At 43.9% G+C, this 25,458-nt stretch overlaps 1 protein-coding gene across 1 annotated transcript in view; it reads left to right on the top strand.

Annotated features, from left to right (window-relative positions):
* The window catches only part of LOC144784018 (SCO-spondin-like), a 1,726,865-nt gene that overhangs the window by 1,447,919 nt on the left and 253,488 nt on the right, over positions 1–25,458 (top strand). Inside the window, exon 110 of the mRNA XM_078662721.1 lies at positions 2,481–2,597. Coding sequence (XP_078518847.1) covers positions 2,481–2,597 — 117 coding nt within the window. The remainder of the gene's footprint in view (positions 1–2,480; positions 2,598–25,458) is intronic.

Raw genomic sequence — 25,458 nt, forward strand, 5'->3', positions numbered from 1 at the left:
GCAATGAGCCAAACGTTGGTAGACTAGACGTATAGTGACAAGGAAGGAAAGTGCAGTGCAAAGAATGTAGATGTGAGTGAATTAAAAAAGTTACGACAGTGGTCCAAAAACCTTTATTGATGACCACTGGTGGACTTGTTAAAAAATACAGTGTCGTTTTTTAATTAATCTACCGAGAATGGTCTACTAGTTTCAGCCGCTGCGGATATAAGAACCCCGGCTTTCTTCAGGACCTATCTAATTTTGCTACTGCATTAAGTATAGTGATACACCAACTAACAAACATCACAGTGTTAAATATATGTTATGTTATGTTAATGAATATTTGTAAAAGCGCACTGTCACCATGAGTTTCATGGCGCTGGCCAATATATGACCAATCACAATACCTCTATACAGGATGGATGATACTTCATACCTATCCTGCATGAGGAAAAAGCCTCACCTCACCTGGCTCTGACTCAGGTCGAGAAGGAGGCACCGCCCTCACCGTCGGTACCTCGGGTATATCCTGAGGCAGGGGGAGGTCGGAAAGAGCTCAAACCTGAATGTCAGCCACTCCCTTATGTATTTACAATGCTGCTGCCTTCCTGAAACCCGCACGATCTTTGAAACCATCACAAAGCAACATATTGGCCACAGATGGACTGCTTGGATAGAGACATTTGATGATTTCATTAATGCATTTGAAGAAAGTGAAAAGAAAAAGATTGTCAAGTGTGTTAAAAATCTTGCTAGGGAAGGTGTAAAAGATGTCATGAAGAAAATGCTGCAGCCTGACAAAGTCACATACCGTCAGATTCATTTCAAGTTCAATCCACTGCCAAATGTTGATTACAAAAGTTACATCTTCAGTCCAGAATGACAGAAAGTTGGTGAAACCATTGTTGAATTTATGGAGAGACTAGATACTTTCATCAAACACTGCGTGTTCAAATAATTTAATGAAGAAGCCATGAGTTTCAGAGGTATTGATGGATGCTTGTCAGTTTCATTCAGAGTTGTCAAGTGTTGATGGCTGCCAGAGCTGAGGAGCGTGCTGATTGACAAGCTGCTGACATGGAGGCTGGAGGTGCCTAGAGTGAATCAGTTACGAGAGTCAAAAGTGAGCCAAAACAAAAGACTGAAGGACAGAAAGTGATGTTGACACGTAAGAAGAAGTTATGCTTCAGGTGTGGGTTTTCAGTTCGGCACAAAGGTAAATGTCCTGCCATTAGACATATATGTAAAGGCTGGAAGCATTTTGTAATGGTGTGCAAGATGAAGGAAAAACCAAGTGTGTCATGGCGCAAAGACAAAATAGCTGCCCGAACATTCCAAAAGCAACATTCGACGCACGCTAACAAGGCCAAGCAGCGACATCATTTAGGGCAAATCGACACCAAACTAAGTTGATTGTCATCTAAATCATTGTCAAGCAGTTATCGTCTATCAGTATCAAGTGAAAGTGAAGAAGATGGTAATGCGATGTCAATGTTTACCTCAGAAAAACGTGTGCATGTTGGATTGGCCACATCTGAAGGAAAATGTTGGTCAAAGTAGGGTCGACATGCCATAGAACCAAAGTCATTCAAACATTGTCCAAAGATCACATTAATGGTTGTTCGATATCTTATATCATCAACAGTGGTGCATCGATAAACATTGTGCCTGAGGATAAATACAGTTAGTTGTCCCCATTACCAAAACTTGTAACCACCAAAAACTAAAGTATGTACATGGGCTGCATAAATCCCCTTAAAAAGCCAAGGTTCATTTGTAGCAAAAATGAAACACAAGAAAACGAAGGTGCAAGCTCCCATCCATGTGCTCCAAGATATAGCGTCAAGTACCTGCCTACTCAGTTTCAGTACAGCTGCTGATATAGGACTGATTTCTGTGTACTACAACATGAATGCTCACCGCAAAAAAGTTAGTCTGCTCCCTTTTTTACTTAATTGTTTGCGAAAGCTTAAGACTATGAAAGAAAAATTGAGATTAATGAGAACGTCTGTCTTGGCGCTCCAGGGCATAGGCAATTTGATTTTCATTCACAAGAAGCTGTTGAAAAAGAATATGAAACATTACTCAAGCATGATATCATTGAGCGTTCTATAGGTCCAATGCCATTGCTTTCTCCTGTAGTCGTAGTACCCAAAAAGGACAGTTAAGGATATGTACCCCTAGGCCTTGACTTCCGTCAGGCGAACAAGGCAATCAAACGAGAAAGACATCTAGGTCTACAAATTGCTGATATGATACAACTAAATGTTGCAAAAGTCTTCTCTCACCTTAATTTAAATAAGAGATATCATCAGTTGGATGTGTTTGGTGTAGTCATTAGTGGGTACCCAGGCTGGGGAGGATGCTACATATAGGAGTGCTAGACCTTACTAGACTGGATGAGGCCAAGTGTGTTTCAAAGAGTCAATAACGAGAGGGTCTTGTTGCGCCTTGTGATGAAGCGAGGACTAATTATGCACCATATCTCTTTCCTGTAGGAGAAGAGTGTGAGGATCGAGGCAAGGCTTACAAGACTTCCTGTGCCAACCAGTGCCCTCGTGCTTGCACTGACCTGTGGGAGCATGTGCAGTGTCTGCAGGGAGAGTGCCGAACAGGTGATGTAGTAATTCTTCTACAAAGTTAATCCAGTTAAAAAAGGGAAGGAAAAATATTTTATGTGTTTTCTTAACAGCTTTACAAAAAAAGCAGACAAAAACGTAGGCTTTAGATACAGAATCACGGTTTAAAATTTCAATAAATGAAGTAAAAAAGTTTAGGACAACAATGAATAACACAGATCATAAAAAAAGACAAATTCCAGCAATGTAAATATTGACAATGAGCAATCGGCTCACCCTATTTGACAAGGGAATGGCACTAGAAAGTGCAAAGTGCATAAGCTGGTTAAAAGAAATATGATCTGTTCATTGGTAGTAAAGGTTAGATAAAATTGCTGTGGGCTGGGGGGCAAAGATTAGAGGCTCATCTCCTTGTGTTGTGAGTAGTGCATAATGGTCCTAGAGTGATGTGCCTCTTTGATAATGGCTTGTGCATTTGAAGGGATACTTTCAGGGTTGTCATAAAAGTGCTCCAGTTTCTTGGAATTTGTCTCTAACAAATCAGAGTCATGGAATTGTTAAGGCGTTGTCCAGATTAATACAATCTTTGATTACTTCCCTTGAGAACATTAATTCATCAACCAGTCAACTTTCTACCCGTAAGAGCAGAGGGGCGCTGCCTCTGCGGTCCTCTATGAACTCTAAGCCCAGTTCTTGATGACAAAAAAGTAGAGGGGCTCTATTCGGGGTCATCAATAATCTTTTTATACATTTATTTTCCAAAACGTTTAGTTGGCCCCTTTTGTAGTGACTCCATACCCCTCTCCCATAAGCTGCCACAGACAAACATTTAGCATTGTAAAGGTTATCTAGCTTTCTCACAGGCTTGTGTCCTAGTTTGCATGTGAAGCAAAGTATCCCCTCCATGGCCCTACTTTTATGTTGCATTGTTATAAGTGGTTGCCAATTTATCTGGTTATTGAATAGGTTCCCTAAGTAAGTGAAGTTGTTCAGTTTATCAATTCTTTTGCCCCTTACAGCAACATTCCTGTTTTTTGTCGATTTGGGGCCACACACCATGGTATAAGATTAAATAAATTGACTTTTAAGTCAAACGACGACATAAAATGGGTAAAAATATTAAGCGATTTATGGAGGCTATTTGCTGTCACTGCCATTAACACTGTGTCATCCACATATGATAGTAGTGGAACAGGGTTAGCACCAATTCGAGAAAATCATCTCCTTATTTAATAAAAAAGCCTCTAGGCCATTTGTGTAGATTAAAAAGAGAAAGGGGCTAAAATGCACCCTTGCCAAACACCTTCTGAGGAGACAATCAGCTTGGTCTTTTTACCTTGGGAGCCGTATCTTATGACAACTGTGGTGTTACCATGTAATCTGCATAGGAAGGAAATGAGAGCCTCTTATATGCCCATTCTTCCCACAATTTGTCCTGATTAACGGTGTCAAAGGCACTGGACCATGAAGTCCAGGTGGATAGAACCCTTCCTGGCCTCTATGTACTTGCCAATGATTAGGGACACAATGAGACATTGCTCAGTGGTACCCAACCCCCTCTTAAAGCTATATTGTGTTTTTGATATGACCCCTGTGATTGACGAAGCAAACACAAGGACATGATGGTCAGAGGGCTGAAACTTTTCAGACACTCACCCCCAGCCTCAGATCTGGGTTGAATCTATCATCATTCTTTAGCTCACTTCACCACCTCAGTTCAGACCCAGGTATATGCAAATCAGTCTTGGCCCTGTGCCTCATGGGACCAGTCCAGCCCTAAAGCCAAGCCAGGTCTTCCCTGAACCGGAAACAAACATCCTGGGACTGGTTTCTGAGTAACACCCTTCATCAGCTATGCCTGTGGTGGACACCCAGACCTCTAGCCGGGCAAGAATGACCCTCCGCAATACCTTTACTGTAGCATTAATGAGAGAACATGCTGGGTCACTCCTATTGCCTTTTTTTTAAAATGGGAACCACAATGGCCTCCTTCCAGGTTACTGGCACTGGGCCGATGACTACTGCTTTGAACATATTTGTCAATAAAGGGACCCACAGGGTAGGGTTCCTTTTAAAAAAAATCAAGTGGGACCCCGTCAGGGCCTGGGACTTTCAAACAAATCCCCTTCGCTAAAGCCTCCTCAACTTTTATGATAGATTTTTTGAATCCTTTCTTTCTTTTTCTATTTCCGGTGATGTTTCCCAAAGGTGTTACAAATTTCTTAAACTGTAATGTTTTTATTTGTCAAACATTTATGGTTCATGGAACCGAAATAACATTATTCTTGACTTGGATACAGAATGGCATTCCCCTAGATGGTAGGATCAATAGATTGTCCAATACTAAAACTCTCAGATGACATGTTCAAATGTGTAAACTCTCCATTCCTCTTTTCTCTTCACTTCCCGGAACAACTATTGTCTGGACATGGGAAGGGGTTCTTAGTCCCAGTTTGGTAGGGCAGTGTTAATGTCCTTTTTGATCTAGGTTAGTCTCTATTCTCATCCATCCTTCATTAATTCTGGGGTACATCTTTCGGATTATTCTGCAGGAGTCCATACATTGGAAAACAAGTTACCTTCAGTAATAAATATCATTCTCTGCCTCTCCCAGTAAACGGTCAGTTGTGCTTGGTGCACTATCCATATTTTGTTAATAATATTGTCATTTTTGAACACATACTTAATAATTTAAATATGTGTGCATATTGTAATGTTTTTATTGATTTTAACAGCCAACAAGGAAAATGTTGTTTCCACCATTACATCAAACGTTTGATGTCAACCAAACCATACATCATGGTGCTGTGAACATTACTGCATGTGATGAGACTAGGCAGTGAAGGCCTTTGATTATGTTTCTTGAATTCCTGTTTGTTACGTAGGTGTTTCTATTAACTAATGCTAGGTACATTTTGCTATACAAGAGATATTCAGTGCGGTCTGTTATGATATGAATGTTCTAATGATACAGTGTCCTAGCTGGTCACTTGTATTGGTATATTTTGCTGTTTGACTCTGACCTGATTTTCGGCTTCCATCCTCTTTATTAGTTTCTGTTTGTGCTGTTTTAAGGGTGGAAACGACTCTCCTTTCCAATTTTGGTCAATTAATCTCTTACAATGTATGAATGCTACATCAACCATTTGGCATTCATATTTATTTTTGTTTGATTGATTAAGAAAAGACCAATATGCAGGTTTGTGGGTCATTTTCTAGCTTTTGTTTGGTCAACTGTTCAGATATCATTATTATTTTCTTCCTTAGCGGATGCCTTTTGGTACAGTATCAGAACATGGGTATTAGGTTGGGGCATTGTTCATTGAGCAGCTAAGGCACTTGCCCTATATATTTCTAATCATTTTATGTAGGTGGTTGGGGTTAAATAGGTGTTGAGTAAAATATTATGCTGAATTAATTTAATCCTATAATTCCTTGATCCTATTTTAAGATTTGTGACAGTTTGTTTTCATTCTTACTCAGGTATATCATGTGCCAAATCTGCTGCCCTTCTTGTTTTTAGGGTTTGACGTTTTGCAAAATTCTTCAGGTGCAATACTAAATATAGTTTAGTGGCTGCACTCTTATGGTTCCCAACTCCAGCATCGTTTTCCAGGACTCCAATATATTTTTTAACTTGACATGAGTTTTCAATGTTAGCCCTACCTCAACCAGCACCATTGCCTCTTATTTTCATCACATGATCCACTTAACAATGGTAGGATGCTATTTCCTATTTTGGGAGGAGAGAAGGGACATATCCAGACTTGATGAACTAGGGAGTATACCCAGGAATAAAATGGAAGGGGTTGCATTTATTGTACTGAAAAGTAAAATTGGTAATAGAGTATTAAACCTGTCTGCCTTAGGGTGGCGTTTCCCCAAACATTTTTCCTTTACCCTCCAATTTTTCATAATGCCTTTTTGATGGCTTTAGGACCACTGCTAATCAGTGCTAATCAGTGCTGAAGTGTTGTACTCACTCCCTAAAACATTTAATTTACTTGTAAGTGCCTAGTAAAGTAGTATACCTTATACCCAGGGCCTATAACTATAAAGCTACTAGTAAGACTGTAGCACATATTGTTCCAGCTACTTAAGTAGCAATTTAAACTTGTCCCAGGCTTGCCATTCTAGCCTGCTAGCAGGTTTAAACTACCAATTCGACTTACCAAGCATAAAACTTGTGTTAATTACATATAAGTCACTCCTAAGGTAGGCCCTAGACAGCCCATACGGCAGGGTGCTTTGTAATCAAAAGGTTGGACATGTACTTTTAAGTTTTATATGTCATGGGAGTGAAAAATTCCTAAAATCATTTTTCAATTCTGTGAGGCCTCTCTCTCACATTGATTTGCCTTATTACATTTAATAAGTGCTAATTGTTAATTGGGAAAAGAATAAAATTCATGTTTGGTGTTTCAGAAGTTGTAATTTTAAATCCCCTTTAATGGTAAAGTCAGATTTAAATCACAATTTTGAAAATGCTACTATTAGAAAGATGGCATTTTCCTTCCCTAACTTGTTGGTGACTGGCCCAGCCTGCACCTGGGTGACATCACTAGGAGTATTTGGCAGATGGATTTTGTATATTTTTTACAGACAGACACACAATAGAGGGATTAGGTGTGCCTGGATTGGCCATTACTGGCACCACTTACAAGTCAAAAGGCAGTACCCTGTCTTCACATAAGGACGCCACACCAGCCTATTGTGCCTGCGCCCAGGTTGGAACCTATGAAAGGGAAGCAAGAAATTCCAAGCGCTGAGGGCTGACCAAATTCTCAAAATGTACAGTGATGGACTATCTGATATTTACTGCATTTCCTGGAATGGAACACTATTTAACCTGGGTCACTAATATCCAACCTAGATACTTCATACATGGATCAGGCTAAAGACTGTAAACTATATATGTTTTTTTCAGAAGCTTTTCAGTATTCTGCCCTATTGTTCCTGTGTCCTTGTGATCTTCTATGGCCTCAAACAGCTACGCAATTTATGATTTTTTGAAAATGTTATTTCTCCCATATGAAACGCTTTTTGACACCAATCCTAAAACACATTGGTTTAGACAATGTAGAAACACTATGTGATACATTCAATCATCATGTTCTGTTCCTGTGTGCTTGGCGGTGGATACATACAGCTAACACTCGATTAATTTGAGGAAAAGCTCTGCGTGTTTTATGCACCTATGCATTATTTTCACTTTTTTTAATCTAGGTTACTTATTGAGTTTTTTTTAATGCTATACATATTTTTTATTGAGGTCCTCTGTTGCATAAAAAAACTTACTGAATTTGTACTGTACCACGGACAGACAGACAATACTTTGGGCATGACTTCATATGATACCGGCATGGATGGAAGGCAATAATCTTTAGAAAACCAAGAAGACATTGGTGCTATTAGAATATTGATGCATATATATAGATCACTAAACTTGTTTGGTGATTTACATGAGCTGTTTCCAACTTGGATATATATTATTAACAAAACGTCACGAGACTCTTGGCTTTCAAGATTTCACATTCATAGATTGCTTTGCTGATCTTCGTGATCTGATTCACAACCCTGATGAAGTCCATCTATTGGACGAAATGCGTTGGCTGGGCTTTATGCTTCTGATTGAAAATGAAAATTAAGACTATATTTCAGGATTCCCCGCACTTTAATTTTGTTTCATTTTGCATGAATTTGATATTGGGTATAATTTATTAAATGTACTATATTAGATTGTATGTTCTTTTTTATTATTTATTTATCATGTGATGTTTTTATTCATGTTTTTCGAATGCATGTTTGTCTCTTTTATGGCTATTCTTAACCCAATATAGATATTTTTATGATGGTGACATTGTTCCGAACATTCCCAATCCCCAGTGAGTTACTTTGTCTCAATAGGGATGATTAGAGATGTGCTATGTGCAAAGATGTTTCAATACACCTCTGCAAGTCTTTTTTTGCTGTAAGCTGCTCCAAAACTGCTATCAGTAAACCCCAAAGTCTACCTATCACGCTGATTTCATATATTGTATTACAAGTTACAGGAGTCTGGTGTCCCTCACACTATCATTTCCCATCAACCAAGAAATCTTCATTTTTGATTACATGTGTTGAAGAGGAAAATATCACCTTAAGACTTGCCATTTGAATTTAAATGGATCCAACATCTACCAGTTTACATTTGCATGCTCAAGTGCAAATACTATGGTCTTCTAACAGATATGAGAATATTGAATTTATTTGGCTACCTTTTTCCCTCTATTTTAATTATGAAAGTGGAAGAATGTCACTTACACAATGAATAAATAGAAGCTTACAAGCAATATGGAATTAGATACATCTCAAATGTATACATTGCAATTCATCAATATGATAAAAACCTGGAACAATCACTATATTATATGATACAATGAAGGTCAAGCCAGAAAACAGAAAGATTCCAATGTATGCAGCTCTCTGTTGGGCCCCAGCTCTCCTGACCTCTTCTCCAACCTACCTTCCCCTTATACTTATACACAGAGGGGCATATTATCAAGGGGGTTTATCCCCCGCTTTTTTGGCTTTAAAAGCCAAGAAAGCGGAGATACAATTATCTCCCTATTACCTAGCTGTCGCTAACACCAGTTAGCAACAGCTAGTAGGAGATAGCGACCATCTTGGGCCCCACTTTGCATGTCAGAGAAATTTATCACTAATGACATGCAAAGTGGGCGTGCCAAGATATTAGCAACTGGAAACAGTCGCTAACATCGCTATCTCCTATTACCAACTTTTGGAGATATTCGCGCTAAGCGCGAATATCTCCAAAAGCTAACACCTGCCCTGAGCAGTTCTTAGCCATGTTATGGTGGATAACATGGCTAAGAGCATTAGCTCGGTAATGCCTGAATATCGCTGACTTTTCAGCGATATTCATGCATTGCGGACGATTTTTATCGCATTTGCGATAAACCTTGGTAATACCAAGGTTTATCTGCGATAAAAATTGCCGCAGGTCGGCGATACATTTTTGTCTCTAACCAAGCAATAGCGATAATTATCGCTATTGCTTGGTAATATGCCCCAGAGTTCTCTAAATGATAGCAGGGCACAAACCTTAAGCACAGTCGCCAAATGTTAGAGGCCCAGCTTCTATTCATCCTACAGCAATACAGAGGCTAGCATTAACAATAGCTAACTAAGGCAATAATGATTGCCATCAACGCCCAGCATTTAATCTGGGTAAAAAATTAACAGATATATGACAAATCTTTGAAAGCCTTTGCAAAATCTGCCTCTAAAATCTTGTATCAATTATATGTTCAGTTAAACACCATAACCAAGCTGCGTTGACACTAGATTCCTTGTTTAGTAATTTTCCGATGTAGAATATAAATGAAGAATAGTTTTATAATGCTGGAATTTAAGATCAGCTGAAAGCAGTAATTTATCTGCAAGTTTGATTTAATGCTAAAGCGTAACCATGTTAATATTACAATTCAATTTAGTGCTCCACTAGGGAGTTTGCAAATCTAAATCATCTAGCCAGCCTTCTGAAAAAGTTCAATAAAAGGGCCCAAGTCTTCGATGAGTACTCCTGTTAAAGACTAAATCAAACATAAAAAAATCACTAGTAGAAGACACTGGCAACAGCTGTGTTAACATAAATCAAGGTCTTCCTGAATCTGAGCAAACTTCAGAATTGTCTTATTAAAAGAGTTGACCACGATATTTGAGGCCTGACCTTTCCCAGATCTTGCAGTGGTGACCATGAAATATACTATGGAAAAAAGCTGATTGGCATAACAGTTTATACTTACTGAACTGCACAATATTAAACATCCATACCCATTAACACGGACGGCTTCATCTGTCTTGAAACTGACCTATTTATAATAACTTTGTTCGAAAAGTGCTGGAAAAACCCAATTGCTTTATTGCCCAAACAGAGTGTACATATAGAGGAGAGTCCAGCATTTAAAGAGATCATATCATAGCAAAAGATACAGGTACTAACACGTGTGCATGTTTAATTCTGTCGGAATAATAATAAAATATAGACTTAGGAAGTTCCCAGTCACTCCTCTGTATTGGACATCTTAACCATTTCAGTTTTTGTCTTGGATGTTTATTACCCCATATAAAGCTGCTAATAGTTGAACTGATTTTAAAAAAAACAGTTCTACAAATTTGGGGCAATAGTTCTGGAGTTAAGCTTGAATACTGGCTTTTTGGCATTATTTATTGCTTACTCAATGAGGACAATACCCCTATGACAAAAGGGAAGGGAGGTAGAGGGAGGAAAGGGCATAGGCTCACCCTCCAAATACTGTAGTCAACAGAAGATTCCTGAGAACAGAAATCAAAAAGCCTAGCCGATCACTATAATTCCATTCACAACACTCATTGGGGTTGGACTGGTGGGTATAGTAGATGGAAAAAGAGAATTGCTCTTTTTCTTGGTGTCCCCTCACTCACCAGGGTTGCCCCATGGTGACATGCTTCATCATAGGGGCCATCCCAGTCCTCTACGGACTGGGGCGTGCTGCGACTGGCAGGAGTTGATAGGTACACCTTAACACATTGCGTTTAGGGATCCTAGTATTTCCACCCCATATTTTAATGTTACCACCTGGAAGCAGGAATAAAGTTTATTGAAAGCTTACTAGGCAGGTATTTTTAAACCAATCACTTAGACCACTCCACTATCACACCCGCACCACACATAGTCAAACTATAAGTGCTCCCTCGTAATTCGCCAGTCGCAGCACGCCCCAGTGTTGTGAATGGAATTATAGTGATCGGCTAGGCTTTTTGATTTCTGTTCTCAGGAATCTTCTGTTGACAATACCCCTATGCGCACAGCTATGGAATATATTTAAGTAAGGGAGAGAAGGCAATTCTCAATAATAACAATAAGCATGTGATTTGATGTTACTAGTTGTCAGAGATTATGTACTAATCATCACATACATTTATATCTGATAGAGACATCTAGCCACAGATTCCTTACTGTAAAATATCCGAGGCCTCAGGCTGGATCTAGAATCCTTTGCTTGAGCAATACCCTTGCACACCAGTAGGTGGCATCAGTTGGCTCCACGTGACATCATAAGTGCCAGAAGTGACATCAACATCACCTAAATAGGCGTTATCTCGGGCACTGACGTCAGTTTTCTTTCCGTGCCAGCTGGCGCAGATCTGTGAAGAGAGCTACCCTCTATCACTTTTTAACAAGCTTTTTTCAAGATTTTATTGATGATTTTTGGTGCGTAGGTTTTTCAACTCGATGTCAAAGAAGACTTCTAGATTCAAACTGTGTGGCACCGGCCATTGCACCATGTTGGTGATGGATCCACACTTAATTTGTCTCTGGTGCCATGAGCACAACCACGGCTTGAAGCCATGCTCTCATTGCCGGGCCATGACTCTGAAGGCTTTGAAGAAGAGGTCCCTAAAGCTACTTGCGGCATGGCGTTCTGCTCCACATCTTTCCACCCAGGAGGTCTCGTTCCCGGTCAAGAGGAATATCAGGGCACTACTCCAGGAGTCCTAAGTGCTCGTCCCCCCTCTCAAACTCATCAAATCGGCCAGGTAGGAGGCATAAGATACACAAGAACTCGAAGCATGCTTCATCTTCTCCCAGTCCGTCAGCCGATGCCATGGAGGGGCCTCAACATTCTCGGCTTTGTTCTGCAGAGCCTGGGTTGCCTCTGCACTTCCCTGCCTTTCCAGGAGCCAGAGTGACCCTGCAAGCTTAAAGAATACTGGGACACCATGTGCCTCATATTTGGGCGCCGTGACCCTCCTGGCATGCCTACAGGCAACATAGGCTCAGAAGGGGCTCCATCGGGGTATGCGCCAGAGGCTGTGGCCCTGGTGCGGAGGGCCCCAAATGGATCCAGTGGCGGATCTCGACCGGCGCCGGTCATAACTCTTTGACCTTCTCAGCACTGGCCCCTGTGCCCCGGGAGGCACAAGTCCCATTCTTATACCTGACGACCCGGAGCCAGATCAGCACCTTTTGACACAGATTCTGGCACTAACTGCACTCTTGGGTCCTAGGTCAGACCTTCATCCTTATTTTGATGGTCTAGGAATGGAGGATAATTGGAAAGGGTTTCTGGACCCTTTACAAGACCAGCCTAAGCAATAAATGGACAGGTATGAGGAATTGGATGAGGCAAGTAGACTGAATACCCCCCAAGATTCTGACCTGCTTTCTCAACCTACCATGGCTATGGAGGAGGATGTTTTATATGCTATGGTGGTGAGAAGGTCAGCGGAGATCCTGGACCTGAAGCTCCCTTTGGTGAACGTCAAGACAAACATCTTGATGGAGATCCTGCAGCCAGGTGTCTCCTCCCTCGGAACTCCTCCTGCCTTTCAACGAGGCCTTGACGGATGTCCTTCTGAGAATCTGGTCCAATCCCAGCACTGGGGCTCCTGTGAATAGGATATTCACCTGCGTCCTGCATGGCGATCCAAAATTCCCCACCAACCAACCTACCCCGAGGGCTTGGTGGTCCAGGCCTCTACCGCACCCCCAGACAGGGAATCCAAGAGGCTGGATAGGTGGGGCAAGTAAATTTTTTCTTACACTAGCTATGCATTGCGGTCAGTGAACACTGCATGCCTATTGAGCTTATGGGAAATCATTGTGCAGGTGCTGCCAGAGGTCCCTGAGAAGACCCAAGCCATTCTCTCCCAAGTGGTATTAAATGGGAGAGATGCTGCCTAGTTCACCGTTCATTGATGGCTTCACACCAATGACTTGCTGGGCAGAGCAATGCTATTGACGCCGCACCTGCTTGAGGACTTCTGGCTTTTCTGGGGATGTCCTGGGGTCCCTTATGGACATGCCCTTTGATGGACCCTTCTCATCGGAAACTAGGCAGACATGGCCCTGGAGTGCCGTAAATACACATGGCAAACGGCCAAGTCCTTAGGCCTCTCTGTGACACCCCATCCCCAGTCTGCTTTTCGTCCCTTTCGTGACCATGAAAGAGGCTTTCAGCCACACCAGCCATATCCCTGCCACAAGTTCAGCAACCTCTGTGTGGCCATGGGCATGGCTCCTTTCAATCCCGTGGGTCAGAAGGCCAGAGGTCCAGTCAGTCCACCCCTCCCCCTGCAGCCTCAAAACCCTCCTAGTTCAGCCCTTCAGGATCTTGGACAGACGATTGGTGGCAGGATCGCCATCACCCCCAATACTGGCAAAACGTCACCTTGGACAAGTGGGTTATTCAGACAGTTCGTAAGGGTTACTCCCTCCCTTTCGAGACCACCCCTCCCTCCATGCCTCTGACCCATGACCGACTGACGGAAGACCACCTGAGCATGCTTCAGGAGGAAGTCAGGGCTCTCTTGGCTAAGGACACCCTAGAGAGGGTTCTGGAACCAGAAGTAGGCCATAGTTTCCACTCTCGCTACTTTTTGGTCCCTAAAAAGGGCAAGGGCCTTTGTCCTATCTTATATCTGTGGGCTCTCAACTACTTTCTAAAAAAGAAAAAGTGCAATATGCTCATTCTGGCTCAGGTGTTGTCTGTGTTATACTCCAGAGACTTTATGGTGGTGTTGAACTTGCAGGATGCCTATTTTCACATTCCCGTACTGCCTGCTCAGGGGTGGTGAGCCACAAGCATTTTCAGTTCGCTGTGCTCCCCTTTGCCCTTACTAGCGCCCCTTGGGTAATTACCAAGGTGATGGCCATGGTCGCCGCTCATCTATACAGATTAGGGGTGCTCCCATATCACAACAACTGACTGTTGAAGGCGAGCTTGCCCCAGGCTGCCGTGTCCCACCTCCAGACTACCACCAACCTCCTTCACTGGGGATCACTATCAATGTGCCAAAGTCACACCTGAATCCCTCTCAGACGCGACCTTTCATCTGAGCTGTTGTAGACTCGGTGCAGTTTCGGGCCTATCCTCCAGAGCAGCGACTCCAGAATATTCAGGCTATGATACTGATGTTTCAGCATTTATTCTGGATTTTGGTGAGAATTACTCTGAGGCTGCTGGGCTACATGTCCTCCTGCATCTTGCTTGTGACACATGCCAAAATGCATATGTGGGCTCTGCAGTAGATTCTGAAGTTCCAGTGGGCGCAGCATCAGGGGAATTTCTCCGACATGGTCCAGATCTCTGAGGGAACTGCACAGGACCTGATGTGGTGGCTGACCAACCACAGTTGGGTCAGAGGCAGACCCCTCTACCTTCCCGAACCAGATCACACAGTGGTGACAGATGCTTCACTCCTGGAATAATGCATAGAGGGTGGATGAGAGGCAATATGAATGAGTAACAGGTGAAGTGATGCAACATATAAAAGTTGACAAACGATCAGAAGTCGTTGGTTGAAATCTTTGTGTCGCTTTATTTCAGGTATGCTTGGTTTGCATTCTTTGGAAACAGCCAACGCATTTCGCCCAAACAAGGGCTTCTTCAGAGTGATTAGTGATGCCGTGTGTGTTTAGCCATGATGGCGGGCATCACAGGAAATAGTAGGCATAGTAGGTACGTTGGGTTGGAAGTAAAAGATGCCTCAAACCCTCAGGAACGCCTGTATGTCTTTCTCCATATGGTCAAGTAATATCCAGTCTGTGGAGTTGAGCAAGCAGTTTTCACTCAGTTTAATTCGTGTGACGATCAAAGTGTAGTGTAGAAGGATCCATGTCAGGATGCTGTCCTATGCTCTGGGGGATGAGAGACCTCTCATCCGCAGTGCTTAGGACAGCATCAACTCCACGGACTGGATATTACTGGACCACATTGAGAAACATGCCTACTATGTCCTGTGATGCCTGCCACCCTCTATGTATGTTTCTATTCATTATCAAGAGGCAGCTGATCATTCGAGGTGGGCAATAACAGCACCACGTGACAGATCCAGGTAGTGCAGTCTCCTACAACCCAGCTGCTTTCCTTTTTTCTAGACACTCCTGGGATAAGGCAGCCACCTGGAAGAGGTGGAAATCAGAGAACTCTGGTCTCCGGCGGTATCCGAATGCCATATCAACTTGCTGGCATTTAAATCTTTTCTCCCTTCCATCAAGGGAAAGCTAGTTTAGGTATTCACAGACAACATCATCGCCCTGTGGTACTGCAACAAAAAGGGCGGGTGGGTTTTCGGACCCTTTGTCAGGAGGCCCTGTGTCTCTGTTCATGGCTTGAACAGGAGGGACTATCCCTGGGGGTTCAACATCTGGCAGGTTCTATGAACCCCATGGTGGACAAACTCAGAAGTGGCGCATGGTCTCCTTCAGCAGTGGGGAAAGCCTTGGTTAGATCTGGTCACCTCTGCCGAGAATGTGCAATGTCAGCAGTTTGGTACATTAGAGTTTCCAAGGCGGCTGTTGATCAGAGGTTCTTTTTTCGTCTTGAGTGGAGCTCAGGCCTGCTATCCGCCTTTCCAACCACACCACTGCTGCTCAGAGTGCTCAAGAATTTCAGAAGCAACCGGGCCAAGTCATTCTTGTGGGTCTGGACTGTGCACATAGAATTTGGTATCCCGAGCTGCTAAAGGTGAGCATCGATCCTCCAATCAGGCTGCCCCATTGGGAGGATCTTCTGTCGCAGCAGCAGGGGAAGGTCCTCCTTCCAAACCTGTCACCTCTACGTCTTCCCTGCGTGGAGATTCAGCGACACTAGTTGACAGCATTCAGTCTTCCTCTCAAGGTCTGTGATGTGATTTTGGCAGCCAGGTATCCCTCTGCCAAGTCTGTGTATGCTCACTGGTAGCAGAAATGTGTAAAATAATATGCAGAACAGTATATTGATCCTCTTTCTGCTTCCCTCTCTCAGGTCCTTCTCTTTATTTTGGCTCTTGGCCAGCAGGGCTCTGCTCTGGGCACTCTTTAATGGCCTTATCTGCCTTCTTGAGGGTGCTGGACCTACCGTCTTTGTTAAAGTCCCTTATTGCAAACAGTTTTCTTAAGGAGTAAAGGAGCTGGGTTCCATGTCCTAAACCTACTCTGTAACCACTGGCCGATGTTTCTTTGTTCAAAAAGGAACATAGACTCCGGATCCAAAGTTTAGTAAATTTATTACAAAGCCAAGAAAAGCTGGGCATACAAACACCTTAGGATGAGGGTATACAAGTACATTGGCACTAACCCAAAATCAAATTTAGGGGTGAAATTTAGGCAGTGCAACATACACAAGATGACCAATTCCAGAATCAGAACTCATAAAATGACAGCACCGACATCAATGGCCTCCTTCATTGGCGGTTCGTAAGTGAGAAACATTTGTCTATCCCTACACTACTGCTAGCTTAACATCCCTACTTCGCATTTCCCAGACAAGTTCCAGAAAAGGTGTCAGCATGTGAAGGCTACCTAAGAAGTACACTCACGTTGAATGGGTCAAGTAGCATAAAGCTATGGAGCTCAGTCTAAGATGCTCTCAAGGCATGGCAGAAGAACCCTAGACTCTGTCCCTATCTCAATACAAAACTTGTAGGTCACACACCTCAAAACATCAAGATATCACCCCATCAAGCTAGACTCTTCCTCGTAGTTAACTTTCCATGCAGCAACAGTGCTCCCGGGCTCTTGCTCATGACCTTGATTCCCAGGCCTTCTCCGGTGAGAAATAACACCATCCCACATTATCAGCATCACTGTTCAAATGTATCTTCTCCTCCGTAAGCCCAGCTCCTAAAACAAAGGCATTACTCTAACTAACAAATATGAATTTCTCCACCTGCAACAGAAACATAAGAAAGACAAAGTCCACATGCACATGAATTCTAATAGCAACCTTTAACATGAGAGTGAGCAGGGAGAAATACATGTTAGGCCTACCAAATTCGATCAACATAATAGCAAACAAGCTTTGAAAAGCACACGCATATAAATCATTACATTTGACAAGTAACATAAACACATTAATACAAAAACGTTCCTTAGTTATGAAAACACTTTTACATGTCAAGGTTTAATCTAAACATGAATCAATACAACGTTAATTCTTCGCATTACGCGAGAAGATGCCTAACACTCCACTGTACCCGATCTAATGACCAAATGTTAACACAACAAAGGATTATATGTGGGTGCAAACTACCCATGATTATAATGCACCCCTACAAATGAAAGAGCAAACTCCCGCTCTAACAGTCCCACCTCTGATGACTAGTGTCATCACAATCATTTTCATCTTCCTGTAGAATGGACAGACCAAAACTGAAGTTGTAGCCATTCTTCCCTGACAAAACTTTTCTAGGTTCTTGGGATTCTCATAGTGACTGTCCTGCAGTCTCTCCATTCTCCTTTCCCACTGTCTAAGAGAATGCTTAACCTGTCTTCATTTATGCCACTTGTAAGCTCTTATGGTTTCCAGAAAAAGGATGATACAAACATAACTATTATGATTGGCTTCAGGACGTAACCAAGAAATTCTTTCCCAAGATTTGCAAACCAACTTCCAATCTTTCCAAATCCTTTGCCAACCTTATCCCAAACTCCCTCTGTTGCCAAATCAAGTATCTCATTGTGTATCTCAGTGATGTTACTTATATACTTCCTCAGATCCTTACTATGGTCTGGGATATAAGTACAACACTATTAAACCCTCAGCATTTTACAGACTCCGCCTTCTTTTGCAAACAGTACATCTAAAGCATGCAGGTTTTGCATTACCATAGCTCTTATCGAGACTATGTCTCCATCCACAAGTACCAAAGACCAAGTTGTATTTGCTGACAGCTCATCCACAATAGTTGACAACCTTCCAATCTTCATATCATTCAAAACCACCCACAAACTCGGTATCGTTACTGTTAGAAATGGGGTCTCTGGTTGGCGAAGGCTTGCGCCAAAGCCAGGCAGAGACCTCCACTCTAGTCAGGGCAATGGAGTTACATGCCAAAGATAACCCCTGTTCACCTCCCTTGGTAGCTTGGCACGAGCAGTCAGGCTTATCCCGGTGGCCATGTGTAAAGCGTTTGCTCAACATACACACAGCAGCAACCCACTAGGCACACTACAAAAGAAACTCAACACAAGGGTATATCAAAAATAGCCTTTGTATTATCATAAACACATTAGATTAGTAATCACATAATGTACACTGTGCCCCTTGGCACTAGGCATTATTTACAGGGGATTATTTACAAATGACCGGGCCAATCGGGCCACGGTCAGAACCTCCAGAAATGCACAAGTAACACATACATAATGCACCACCAATAACTGCTGGCATAATACTGTACGGAGAACTAGATCTTGTAACATAAAAAATAGGGCACGTAAATCCTATCAGGCATGAATCTTGTTGGCATACCACCTTGGGCATACATCCCATTAGCGGATATATATCAGCTGCATAATCACCACCATGAATCACAATAGGGGATCAATCACAACATGCACAGGGCATCGCAAGCATAACTTCATTATGTAATCCTCGCATGAGGCCATAGGCCTTGCAAGCAGAAAACACCTTAGCAGGAGACACCAATCTAAATGGTCATAAGATGGAATGAGGCGATAATTACATTAGCGTTAGACACCCTCCTAAGCCTAACTCACATTAGCTGATAAGTCTCAGCAACATAATAAACAGCCTAAACCACAGTAGGGAATAAATCACAAGATGCAATGGGCACCGCAAGCATACTACCTTATCCAATCATCACCTGAGTCAATAGGCCTCGCAAGTATAAAACACATTAGGCCATCCTAAATCCTATTATGCCGTCATCATTATTCTAGGCGTAAAGTACATTAGCCTAAACACATTATGCAATAAACCTCATACATAAAACCACATTTTGAGGCATAAAACAGGGTGCGTAAATTATCATACATGCATCACATTTCCTAGCACCACCTAAATCACGTTAGGGCCTGGCGCCCTATAAATCTAACAGTAGCCCTGCCCAACTGGCCTTCTCAAAGGGGCTTAAATGCCCTATGTCCCAAATGTCAGGGCGGCTGCCAAGGCAGCAGAATCCATGTTCACAATTGCGCAGACCTAAACATTGCAGCTGGCACTAAGTGCTGCTCAGCTGTGAAGCGACTGAGGCAGGGTAGTGCATTTCACTCCTATCTCTCACAAAGATGCCCCCAAAGGAAATGTCAGCCTAAACGGTGCAGCTGACTCTACTTGCCGTGCAGCTGAGAATAAACATGATGAAGGGGCCATGGCACATCTGTGCCTCTTCAGCCCCACTGGACCTCTCTCACCAACCTGCCCAAAACGTTGCAGCTGGCTGCGCCCTCGTAGAACAGCTGGGATCAGCCCTGGAAACACAGACACTACTGCGCCGCTGGACCCCCCCTGGGTTCTATGAATAACTCATGCCCAAATGTGGCAGCGGCCCGCAACGGCGGCACCGCTGTGGGGCATAAGGGGGACTAGCACCACTGTGCCTGGGAGGGAGCCCGACTGGGACTCCCCAACAGATACGACAACCAGTAATCACTGGTAACCACTGTACTCAGCATCAGCCTGTCACATACCCCACATTATGCACAGTATCCCATTAGGCGCCATATCTATTGTCTGTCAACCTCATAAGTCTAACATATTAGATCCTGACCTCCTAAGCATCACTCACATTAGGGGTATATACTCACAGTAGGAAATAATCTCACTAGTATAAACATATTACGCACATAATCTCATCCCCAAACACATTGAGAATCATGAATGATTGTCGAGCATCACATTTTCTAATATCTCATAAATCACGGACCTCCCCTGGCCAACTGGCCTTCTCACTGGGGCACAAAGGACCTGTGTCCTGAATGTCATAGCTGCTGCCTAGGCAGTGGAATCCAAAGTGCGCCATTGCGCTAGGGCCAAGGAGTGCATCTCACTCCTCTCTCAAATAATGCCCTCCAAAGAACTGTGGCCTAAATGTTGCAGCTGCCCACTTGCTGGGCAGCTGTGAACAAACAAGGCTTGGCACCGCTGTGCCCTCTCGCCCCACTCAGGGACTCTAGATCAATCTGTGCGAAACTTTGCAGCTGCCTGCACTCTCGCAGCTGTGAAAGAAGCAAGCACCAACAAGGTGCACATCGGAGTCCCGCTCGGGGACTCTGGAATTCAACAATGGCCCCATAGGTGCATCTGTTCGCCATCAGGTGGGGCAGCTGGAAAAGGAACAAATTAGCACTGGCACAGGGGGCGGGCACCGGCAATGTTCCCTGACACACCCCTTCAACCCCTAGAGTACTGAGCCCCACTCACCGGCTCCTCGTGGGTCACTGCGCTGCTCCTCTCTCAGCAGGCGGGACTGGCAGAACTTCTCCTGGTCGCCTCTTCTTGGAGAGGGAACTCTGTTTCTCCTCTTGCGGCGCGGGGCTTCCCTCACTCACGGGAGCCCCTCGCTGCCATCGGCAGCCTCTGCCGCCTTTTCTCTTCACCCGGGCCCCCTCCTGAGACCCAGGACTTTCCAGCGGTGCTCGTGGAGGCAGAGTAGGCTCCCGTCCTTTTCTCACCGGGGCTCCCATCCGCTCACTGGAGCCCCGCTGCAGAACACGGGCACCTCTTCCGGCCCTGCCGCTGGCTCCGCCCATGTCCCAGGCACACATGCCTGACTTCCTGTTTGCGGCGCGGGCCGCAGCGGTGATTTCTCTCGCGTTGCACCAGTTATGAGGGGTAGGCTTCTTCGTATTTTAAAATATATCGCGGGGTGAGCTTCCGCTACCAGACGCACCTTAATGCGGGGGTGGGCACCCGCACCTAGGATCAATAAGCAGGGTGGGCACCCACAAAGCACCAAACGCATGCCGGGTGGGCAACCGCCATTTCTGCATCATTGGCGGAATCCCTACGCCACTGCGATAGCTCACTCGCTCCTCTCAGCAAAGAGACAGGTGCTCTTCAAAGTAAAAGTCAAGCGCTCCCAGGGCGCTTAGAAGCAAACCATGGTCCTGTAGTTCAAGAGAATAAGTCCCTAAAGATGAGGTGGCAATGCAGGGCCCAGGGAGGTAGTCCTCCTGGCCGCCCCCCCTGGGCCCCAGCAGCAGCACGCCCCAGCAGGAACAGCACACCAAGACTGAACTGAACAACCTCATGGGGTCACAGCCCCTTTACTTATACCACAAAAAGTATTTGTTCCCAACAGTCACAAGTCACTGAACCCCTCCAGAACCAGTTTGGAGTGGTCCTGGAGCACTTTGTTTACAAGGCTGCATCCTGCCTTTTAGGAAGAGAGGGTCTGCTATCAGACGCAAAGTGGGAGGTGGAGCCATCATTCACCTTGCCAGGCACAGCCCTGCTCAGATCAAAGGGTTACCCCTCCCCACATCTCAACTGCAGATCCCTCTATTCAACCCACGACTGGCTCAGGCTGCCCTGTCCCTGCAAAACCAGACATGCAATACACATCAGGCAGGCTGACACATAGCACACAGAAATGCCAACTTCTACAAGTGGCATTTCTCACATAGTCATAATAAATCTGTCCACACCATTGAGCAGCATTTATTCTCACATTTCCATACATACCAGACTTGACCATACTGCTCCTCTCATAACAGGAATTACCACTGACACACACTGAGCAGGGACTCCCCTATGCATTCCTATGGGAGGGCAGGCCACTCTCACTAAATGTAACACAGAGCCCACGCACGTTACACTGAACCACAGTGCTAAAGTGCCCAGAGGCCTAAAACCACTAACACTACACAGAGAAAAAGGCTGGGAGAAATGCAAAAAGTTTAGGGGTGAACCTGCCAAAAGGGCCAGGTCCAACAATTACTCCAAACACATCTCCAACAATCTCTCCTGCACTTGTACCACGTCTCTCTCTATGGGACGGTTTCCCTTCCTAAGGTCCCAAATCCTTCACGTGGTATATCTTAGGAAACACAAGAGCCATATAACTTGTGCTATACCAGTTCAGTGGCAATGGACCATACACATTTTACCCACACACAAAGTAGACATTAAGCACCACTTGTACCACATCCTGTAAGAACTTCTTTGCAGTGGCTTCAATTGTGAAAATGTGATCACACACACTGTACCACGTAAATCTTACTGTAGTAAGTCTGCACCTTACTGATGCAAAGCTTCTCTTGATGCTGTAACTCTAAAGCTATTGGAACATAACTACCCCTAGCCTTATGTGCTAACTCTTCTTTGGTCCACTCAAATTTTCCCTCCCTATTGTTAGGTTTAACTGCTACTTGCCTATGCCTACCTTCTACTTGATCCACAAATGTATGTTCTATGTCATTCAACATGCAGGTCAAATTATGTCTATGAGCATAAGAGGTATCTAATGTGACAGTAGGCACAAAATACTTTCTCATTCTCTCTTTTTGCTTGTAATAATCATACTTTTTCAGGTGCTTGTAAGCTGGAACCTCTGAAAATACCACATCATAATTCGAGAAGTAGTACTCATAATGCCCTTTGCCGTAAAACATGCTCAGTATTAAGCTACAAGTAATACATACATCAGAGGCAAATAATGGTACCTGATACCTTCCTCAACTGATGCTGGTAAGTGCATACATACATAACAATCTCTCACATCTGTTGTATTTACATACTCATACAACAACTTTGCATGAGCATTCAGCATATAATCACCTTTAGGCAAATCTACATTCAGCAAACGTCTAGTTGGATCATTCATAGCACATTCAGCTGGTAATGATGTAGTGGGAGGTGTGGCTGTCCCTTGTAGTCCCACCCCACCAGCTTCTGATTTGTGTGAAATTATAACAAACATAGTAATGAATACTGCTATAACTATGATTACTCCTACTATAAGTGTGTCTATTACACACTTTGCTCTACGGTACGAATTTCCAGACTCCACCTTCAATCAAATTCGGATTGTGACTTGTAAGAGTATCAAAAACAAAGTCTTTTCTCTGCCTCTAACTGTTCACAACAAGGTTCTTACGCAGCTCCTTGAAGTCATGGAAATAGTTCTCACTTAGTTCAAGATACAGGTATTCATACAGTTCAAAGACTTCCTTAGCCCTCTTTCTTCTTCTACGGAAAGGTCCGTACTTTTATTCTTCTTATTCTGGCCTAGGTAATCTTCTCCCAGCAACAACCTTTTTTATTTACAGGCCACAATTCAATTTACATCCCTCATGATATCAGAGCCAATTACCTCAATGACACGCTGTAAAAGTTCCATACAAAAAGCTGCCATCTCCTGAGCCGGTGGCTGATACCCAAAAGTCGGAAAGAAAAGGGGCCAGATGTAGGAGCCTAAATACCGGTCGGTAACAGCCGATTTCGGCCGTTACCGACCGGTATTTAAGAATTGGCATGTAAGGGCATAATTTTACAGAATCGGTAAATTTACCGATTCTGTAAAATACCGAATCGGTATTTTTACCGATTCGGTAAATCCCAGATGTAGGTGGGACTCTTCTGAGTCCCAAAGGCCCTACAAATTCGGTATTTTACCACCCAATCCAATTGGGTGTTAAAATACCGAATTCAGGTGTGCATGCACATGTGTGCATGCACACCTAGCCATGTGACAGACAGACATGCCCTTAGGGCATGTCTGTGTGCCACATGGCGCAAATGCCTATTTTTGGGGTGCCAGAGGGTGTCAAAGTGACACCCCCTGCACCCTTGCAAAATTCGGTATGTACCGATTCGGTAATTACCGAATCGGTATTTCCCATTGATTCCTATGGGCTTCACAGCCCATAGGAATCAATAGGAAATACCGATTCGGTATTTACCGAATCGGTAAATACCGAATTTTAACGATTCGGTATTTCAACATCTGGAAATACCTACATCTCCCACCTTCAAATTTACCGATTCATAAATACCGAATCGGTAAAATTCGGTATTTATGAATCGGTAAATTCAGATTACCTACATCTAGCCCAAGATCTTTTAGAATCAGGCTTCGCAAGCCACCCAGAATCTGAGTATCTGGTACAGTCAACGTCAAAACTCCATTGGATTCTACTCCAGGGGCCAACAGTTCGATTTCAATTATCAGCACTGATGTTCCACGCCTCAGTCATCCGTACCTCGGTCTCCCGGACCTCACTGTTCCCGGCATCTGTAAGCAGATAAGTCCACTCCGGGGCAGCGCATCTCTGTCTGCTTGCCTCGAACTTCTCAAACTCCCTTGTGCTTGCTCTGTGTCACTCTGTTCTGATTCAGACATTTCAGATATGGGATGAAGTTCTCTTTCAGGTGCAAGTCTCAAGTTCTGACTTCTTTGTCTCACCTGCCACGATTCTCTTACAACTTCAGTTCTCCTCCTCCGCACATGACCATTCACCACACCAGTCTCTTCAGCTAAGTCTGACTCTATACCACTTGCAATGTTACCGTCTCCCTTAGAGTTTTACCCGGGCCTTGTGTAGCGTGACCCCCCTCATCTCAAAGTGGTGAGTAGCCAGCCTCCTCAGGAACCCGCACAGCTTGACTTGCCCTCTCCAGTGGCCTGTAATCACGGCTGGATTTTCTTCAGGGAGAGGAGCTGTTTCTCCTGAAGGTCTTGGAACTCTGTGGGTATGTGAGGCGCGACTCCAATTTGGCAAGCCTTTGCAATTCACTGCAGTGTTCGTCACCAAAATCACCCGGTATGGACCTCGCCAACGTGCATCGAGACAGCTCTTCCTCACATGCTTCCGGACTACGACCTAGTCCCCCGTACACAGGTCATGGCAAAGGCCCTTCGAGGTTGGCACAGTCGTAGCTTCAACCTGGTGAGGCACAGAACAGACCACGTCAGCCCGTTCCTTACAATAATCAAGGATCAAATCATCAGTGATGTTTATCAATGCTGTGGATGGCACCGCAGGCAAGTGCATTGCCTTCCCCATCAAAACGTAAACTCAGCAGCACCACAGGAAATGCATCAGGCCAATTCAGAAACGTCGATGAGCACACTTTCACCATTCTCATCTTGAGGGTCCCATTGATCTGCTCCACAATACCAGACG

The sequence above is a fragment of the Lissotriton helveticus genome, chromosome 10 (assembly GCF_964261635.1).
Source record: "Lissotriton helveticus chromosome 10, aLisHel1.1, whole genome shotgun sequence".
NCBI classification, from domain to species: domain Eukaryota; kingdom Metazoa; phylum Chordata; class Amphibia; order Caudata; family Salamandridae; genus Lissotriton; species Lissotriton helveticus.